The sequence below is a fragment of the Chenopodium album genome, chromosome 16 (assembly GCF_948465745.1).
Source record: "Chenopodium album chromosome 16, dcCheAlbu1.1, whole genome shotgun sequence".
Lineage (NCBI taxonomy): Eukaryota > Viridiplantae > Streptophyta > Magnoliopsida > Caryophyllales > Amaranthaceae > Chenopodium > Chenopodium album.
In genome coordinates this window covers 8322746-8329937 of record NC_137849.1, presented here as the reverse complement: position 1 = coordinate 8329937, position 7192 = coordinate 8322746, and the positions used below count along the sequence as shown (strand labels likewise).

The 7192-nt window shown below is 37.5% G+C and overlaps 2 protein-coding genes and 1 pseudogene across 2 annotated transcripts; all 3 read left to right on the top strand.

Annotated features, from left to right (window-relative positions):
- The first annotated feature begins 405 nt into the window (after nucleotides 1-405).
- Nucleotides 406-1400, top strand: LOC145583859 (uncharacterized). The gene is made up of 2 exons (XM_081640820.1): nucleotides 406-1194; nucleotides 1299-1400. Exons 1-2 carry the CDS (start codon nucleotides 406-408, stop codon nucleotides 1398-1400), a joined length of 891 nt encoding a protein of 296 aa, XP_081496946.1.
- A 65-nt stretch (nucleotides 1401-1465) lies between these two features.
- LOC145583858 (uncharacterized) lies at nucleotides 1466-2895 on the top strand (annotated as a pseudogene).
- A 2655-nt stretch (nucleotides 2896-5550) lies between these two features.
- On the top strand, nucleotides 5551-6753 carry LOC145583857 (uncharacterized). The gene is made up of 3 exons (XM_081640819.1): nucleotides 5551-6114; nucleotides 6199-6342; nucleotides 6556-6753. The coding sequence occupies exons 1-3, from the start codon at nucleotides 5551-5553 to the stop codon at nucleotides 6751-6753; spliced, it is 906 nt and encodes a 301-aa protein (XP_081496945.1).
- Nucleotides 6754-7192: the final 439 nt, after the last annotated feature.

Sequence of the window (7192 nt, the reverse complement as noted above, 5' to 3'; positions counted from 1 at the left end):
AACATACTTACTGCTATAATGCTATGAGTATAATGCTACTATAATCTGACTCTCTGACTAATCTGAGTAATTATTGCATTCAGTAATTTGTTTCACTTTTTTTTTATTTTACATAACATACTTACTGCTATGAGTATACTGCTACTATAATCTGAGTAATTATTTGCTTATAATGTCAGTAGCTTAGTACTTAAAAGCTACTTATGTCAGTAGCTTATGTGTGCGTATTATTACTTACAGTATGAGTATATTGCACATATTTTCAGATTATTGATGGATGGAAATACATCATCGGGGTCGGATACTATGGATCCGGCAAGGAAATATGCAACATCGGATCCTAACAATCATAACAATTAGACATGTAAGTTTTGTAATGGAACGTTTAAGGGAGGGGTCTATCGTATGAAGCAACACTTGGTTGGAGGTTTTCGCAATGCCAGAAAGTGCAATGCATGTCCACAAGCGGTGAGGGAAGAAATCCAACAATTTATGATGAAAAAGGCACAATCCAAAATGGAATTTGAAATGACTCACTATGATAGTCAACATTATGATGGGGTTGGTGATGAGGATGAAGATGATGTTGATTGTGAGATAGTGGGTGCCAGTGGTGGTAAGGGTGCTCCATGTGCTTCAAAAAGGCCTAGACAAAAAGGTCCAATGGACATGTTTGTCACTCCTAAACCTAGAAGGCAAGTGAAAGGAAAAACCAATGAGGTCGTGAGTGTTGAAGATAAGAACCTAAAGGACAAAGCTTGTAAGGAGATAGCTAGGTGGTTTTATGACGCGGGGATTCCTTTCAATGCGGCCACCTATCCAAGCTTTACGTCGATGATTGAAGCAATTGGAGCATATGGTCCCGCAATGAAACCACCAAGCATGTATGAGCTAAGAGTTCCACTACTTAACAAAGAAATTGAAGAAACAAAAAAGCAAATGGAGGATCACAAGAAAGAATGGGCACAAAAAGGTTGTTCAATTTTGTCTGATGGATGGCGTGATTCGGTTGCACATAAAGATATTGTCAACTTTCTTGTCAACTCTCCAAAGGGTTCTATGTTCATAAAGTCTATGGATGTCTCGGAAATTGTGAAAGATGCCGGCTTATTGTTTAAAATGCTTGATGATATGGTGGAGGAAGTTGGAGAAGAAAATGTGGTTCAAGTGGTGACGGATAATGCATCTAATTATGTAAAAGCGGGTAAGAATATGAAACTAATATTTTATACTTTAATTCGGCCTCTAATTTTTTTACTTGTTTGAAACTAATTTTTTAAACATTCCTTAATTTCTAGGAAGACTACTTGAAGCAAAGAGAAGACACCTTTTTTGGACTCCTTGTGCGGCGCATTGTATTGATCTTATGTTGGAGGATATTGGTAAACTCCCTCAAGTGAAAAATGCACTAAAGAAGTGTATGTTCATGAATGGCTTCATATATACTCACATTGCAGTAGTGAACATGATGAGAAAGTTCACTAATGAAAAAAATTTGCATAGACCGGCGGTTACTAGGTTTGCAACATCGTTTATCACTCTTTCACAATATCACAAGCAAAGAAACAACCTGAGGAAGATGGTAACTTCTCAAGAATGGAATAATTCCAAATGGTCAAAGGAAACAAGTGCAAAGAAAGTAACTAGTTATCTTTTGAGTGATACCTTTTGGAAGAATGTGGTTTATTCTCTTAAGTTAACCGGGCCTCTTGTTAAAGTTCTTAGACTTGTCGATGGTGAAAGAAGGCCACCTATGGGTTACATTTATGAAGCCATGGATAGAGCTAAGGAGGCTATTGCTAAGAGTTTTAAAGATAAGGAAGAACAATATCAAAAAGCATTTGAGATGATCGATGCAAGATGGGAGACTCAACTTCATCGTCCTTTGCATGCGGCCGGTTACTATCTAAATCCACAAATTTTCTATGACAATCAAAATGAAGTTTGCTGTGAAGAAGTTTTGAAAGGGTTGTATGATTGCATTTCAAGGTTAGTTCCCGATGTGGAGACTCAAGATAAGATAGACAAGGAATTGGAACTTTATCGGAATGCTAGTGGACTCTTCGGCTATCCTATAGCTATTAGGAACCGAAAACAAAAATCACCAGGTAAACAACTAAACATTTCTTATTTTTTTAACATTTATTATTTAATATGTTATATTATACTTACATAATATCTTGTCTTTGTTTAGCTAAGTGGTGGTCTTCATATGGCTATACTACTCCTAGTCTCCAACACTTTGCTGTGAGAGTTCTTAGCCTTACTTGTAGTGCTACGGGGTGTGAAAGAAATTGGGGTGTTTTCCAACTTGTAAGTACATTTCTTCGTCAAATATGACTATATTATGAGTTTTTCCAATTAATAAATATGATAACTAATAAGTGTTTTAACTTTTTATTTTAACAGCTTCACACAAAGAAGAGGAATCGATTGGCACAAAAACGTTTGAATGACATGGTTTTTGTGAAGTACAATCATGCTTTAAGGCGCCGCTACAATAGGAAAGATACTTAGGATCCAATTCTCTTGGAAGATATTGATGAAAGTAATGAGTGGCTTCTTGGGAGAATGGATGAGAGCTCCCAAGAAGATGATGAATTGGTGTTTGATGATGATGATTTAACATGGAATGTGGTTAGTAGAGCTTCGGGGGCAAATGATCCTAGCTATGTCACTAGATCATCAAGGAGAGATACCTCGGGAACTTCAAGAGTTGATAAAGGAAAAGGAAAAGCAAGTGCTAGTTCTACTCCACGTGTTCCTCCTAGATCTATGGGGTTAGATGATGATGATGATGATGAAGTGGAGGAAGACATAGGTGGCGATCAAGATTATTTAGGAGATGAGGATGACAATGAGTATAATGAGGGTGATGAGTATGATTTGGATTAGGTTATTAGGATTATTCTAGTACTTAGGGGCTTAGGGCAAAAAAAGAAGAGCTTGGAGGACCAAGTTTGCATTTCTTACCCTCTTTTCTTTTCATTATGTCATGTTTTAGACTATTACCGTCTTTTTTAATATGAACTATGCTTTATTATGTCATTTATGCATTTATAATATGATTATATGTTATTTTGAATATTATATATGATCTAGTTTTCAAAAATGAAAGTTTTAGAAAATTTAGTGCGCCTCACCACCTCAAGGCGTGCGCCTTCGCCTTGCGCCTAGGCTCCGGGGACATAGTGCGCCTCGGTGCGCCTTGCGCCTCTTAAAACTAAGCTTACGACGCACGGTTTTGACGCTCTAAGCTCGGAATTCGACATCTTTGTTCGTAATACTCTAATGACTCATTTAATCCTTTGAATTAATTCATCCTCTTGGATCGGTTACTTGATTGGGTGTGACCCGAAGGGTTCAGTCAAAATTAAGCTGTAATATACATTATGCATTAATATTACTGATCGGAAGCGGCCTCCAGCTATGCATTCCGATCACTTGACCTCACTGAATAATTAGCTTTCTAATAATTCCGAACACTCTATCGGAATAATACACTTGTTCGAAGGACACCATTCCTTTCAACCTCTCACTTGTCCTTCTAGACAAGTGCGCTTTTAGTGTATAGCCTATTTCCTATGTCACTTAATGTCTCTTCATGAACTATAGGGTAAGATAATTCGTCATCCTTATTACGTTCAAGTGTTTCTCGATATCCGAGTTTGACTGTCAATAAACAGATGATTTCTAAAATCCATCTGATCACGGCCATGCATTTTCACAGTCTCGCTCTTCAAGAGACCTGGAAAAAAACGACATGTTCCCTATCGTTAATAGGGGGACATTTCCATTCTTGCATTGTTAGCTTCTCTTGCTAAAAGGACCTAGCCGCCCGAGTGTTGCCGTTATGATCCCCATGTACGACAGACGTTTGACAGACATCAAAACGGACTAGTACTCAAACAAGAGAACTTGTAATACTCATGGTCGAGGAAAGAGGTTCCAATAGCCATAATGAGAAATATACTTATGACGATTTTTAATCCCTTAAAGTATTCTTATAAGTCGACCGGGTATGGTTCTAAATCAATACCCCTGCAAATGATTTATGACAATCATGCCCTTGTAGCACAATAAACGGTGTTATAAATCATACTACACACTAATCTCAAGTGGTCATTAATTGTCCAACATTTAAATGACCTTGATTAGGGATAATTTTCGATTAAAATATTAAACGTTTACTTAATAGGTGTTTCTTTATCCAAGACATTATCTTGATACCCTATTTTGAATATTCTCAAAATCGAATGGACTCATTATTTAATTCTAAACCACAATTAAATAGTTCTGTGGAATATTTAGAAAAATTTAAGGAAATTTTCATTTTTAACACCACAAAAACGCCAAAAAATGGCTTTTAACACTACAAAAAAAAACAAAACTTTTAACACCACTTAAAAAATTAAAATTTTGAAATTACCACCAGGTAACGATTTCCGTCACAGAAAAAGTACGTGGGGCCCACAGTTATGTTTTACCTCCAAACTTTAACCTTCAATTTACGATTTCACATCCTTCATTAGTTCCTTCATTAATTTCTCACCCACCTTCTGCAAGAAATTCAATTGAATTTCTTCATCTACTCAAAAAAGCTTCTGCGAAAATCAAATGTAACTTAGCTTGTGTGGTTGAGGAGTGAAATTGAGAGGTGAGAATTAAAGGTCGTACGAAAACAACAAGTCAGCCATTTGCGTCATCATCTTCCTCAAAGAAAAAGGCGAAAGTTGCTGTTTTACTAACAAAGACTGGCGGAAGATTCCAAATTAGGTATTTTTTGTATCCTTTAACTGCTTTTTGGGGTGTAATTGATGACAAAGTTGCAAATTGTTGTTGAATTTTGGGGCAATTTTGGAAACAGGACATAAAACCATAAATGTAACCGCGTGAATTAGGGTTTGCAGAATTTTTTTACTGGTTTTATTGATTAATTTAAATGGTTGTTTACGTTGTTAGTGCACTGTGTGTTGGAGTTGTTGATTTTGCTGCCTTTAAATTATAATTAGTTGCTTAATATGTTGTGTTTTAGTGTTGCTATTCAAAGATATTGGAACTTGTGTGGGATGCTGTGAAATAGGAGAAAAAATAATCTTAGTTTGATAAGTTTAAGATGCTAATGTAATTGTTAATTGGGTATTGACTTGTACTCTTTTTTTATTGGTTTAGTAGTTGGTAGACAATGGATAACAACAGTGATGATACAATTGATCTTTGTCTGAGAGTTGGGGGAGGGTTTGTCCCCAAAAGAGTCAGCAAAAATAGGCAGTTGCTTCAATTTTGAGAAAGGCATTGAGGTTGCATGCTGTGCAGAACAGGTATCAGTTTTACTATTTGCATAATAATAGCACTAGGATTACAGTGCAGTGTAGGTCTAGATGTGATTGTGAGTTCAATACCTATACATGTAGGATACCTGCATGCACTTGTGTGGGTGGAGTAAAGTGCCATTTTAAGATTCATGCTAGGAAACTGGTTAAATAACAAACCTGGCAAATTAAAAGCTTGAAACTGAAACACACCTGCATTAGGGTAAAGAAAAACAAGATGATAACAGCTGAGTACATAACAGAGAGATATTTGGAGGATTTTAGAAGTAATCCTAGTTGGAGAGTAAAACAAATCAGGGACAGGTTGTTGCATGACTTTGGGATAGAAGTTAGTTATTTCAAGGCTTGGTTAGTAAGGTGCAGGGCTAAGCTACTTATTTTTAGGTCAGCTAGGGAACAATATGCCAAGGTTTGGGACTATGGCAAAGCAATCATCAAGCATAACCCTGGTTTTGGCTGTAATGTGGTTGTTGAGGGTCTTGACAGGCCTGAGCCACCTTTTTTTCTAAGAATGTTTGTATGTTTGAGTCCTTTAAGAGATGGGTTTTTGAGGGGTTGCAGGCCACTTATTGGTGTAGATGGCTGCCACCTAAAAGGTGCATATCCTGGTCAGCTTCTGGTAGCTATGGCTAAGGATCGAAATAATAGCTTATTTCCAATAGCATGGGCTACAGTGGAGATAGAAAATAAAGAAACTTGGGTGTGGTTCCTTGAGTCTTTGTTGGAAATGCTTGGTGGGGATCAAGGAGCTGGCTTCACCTTCATGTCTGATAGACAAAAGGTATGGTTTTCTTTTCTTACTCTTAGTTTATTTTTGAGAATCTCAAATAGCTGTGTTCTAACATATGTGATTTATGTGTGGCAGGGTTTGGTTGAAGCCATGGCTGATGTTGTGCCAAGGGCTGATGTTCTTTTTTGTGTAAGACACATTTGGGATAACTTTAAGCTTAAGTTCAGTGGGTCAGTGTTTAAGGAACTGTTCTGGAGTGCAGCAAGGGCTACAACTTATGTAAGTTTCCACTTTAGCATGTTCTAATGTTCTATGTGTGCCTCTCTCTTTGAGTTTGATCTTTTTTGAGTTACAATGTTGGATGTCAAATAAGTGCATATGTGGTAGGCTTGGTTGTTTGAGTTTAAATAAGTGTATATGTTAGGCTTGGTTGTTAAATAACTGCTTTTAGATTATCTCTGGTTGTTGTTGATTGTTTGTGTATGCTACCAGTTTGATTATGAGATACAAATGGAGTCAATCAAATTCACTTCCGAAGAGGCTTATGAGTATTTGCAAAACATCCCAACCAATCATTGGTGTAGACATGATTTCACACGAAACTGCAAGTCCAACATGTTGTTAAACAACATGTGTGAGACTTTCAATGCAGTGATAAGGGATGCAAGGGACAAGCCTATCCTCACCTAGATGGAATGGATGATGAGATACATGATGCACAGAAATAAGGACAAGTGGGAGAATTCAAAAGAGAAGACTGGGAACTTGGTGCCATATGTGAGAAGGCTATTGGAGAGGATTGAGTATGTAGCTAGATCATGTGTAGTGCAGCCATCTAGGGGGATACTTATGAGGTGCAGCTCAAAGATGATCAGGTGTTAGTTGACTTAGGGAAAGGCACTTGTAGCTATTACCATTGGGATTTAACTGGAATCCCATGTGTGCATGCTTATGCTTGCATATTGGACAGCAAGGCAAACATTGAAGCCTATGTGCATAGCTACTACAGTCTGGAAAAGTACAGGGCAGCGCACGAACCAGCTCTCCTGCCTAAGCCTGGACCAAAACACTGGGATAGGGTTAAGGTGAGGGAACCACAGCCACCTGTAATCAAGGTTCAGCTAGGCAG

Excerpts from the sequence above, each read along its gene's own strand:
- LOC145583859 (XM_081640820.1), top strand. The coding sequence starts at position 406 with ATGAAGCAACACTTGGTTGGAGGTTTTCGCAATGCCAGAAAGTGCAAT. Across the intron at positions 1,195-1,298 it reads CGGATAATGCATCTAATTAT|GAAGACTACTTGAAGCAAAG; the intron begins GTAAAAGCGGGT and ends CTTAATTTCTAG.
- LOC145583857 (XM_081640819.1), top strand. The coding sequence starts at position 5,551 with ATGATAACAGCTGAGTACATAACAGAGAGATATTTGGAGGATTTTAGA. Across the intron at positions 6,115-6,198 it reads TCATGTCTGATAGACAAAAG|GGTTTGGTTGAAGCCATGGC; the intron begins GTATGGTTTTCT and ends TATGTGTGGCAG. Across the intron at positions 6,343-6,555 it reads CAGCAAGGGCTACAACTTAT|TTTGATTATGAGATACAAAT; the intron begins GTAAGTTTCCAC and ends GTATGCTACCAG.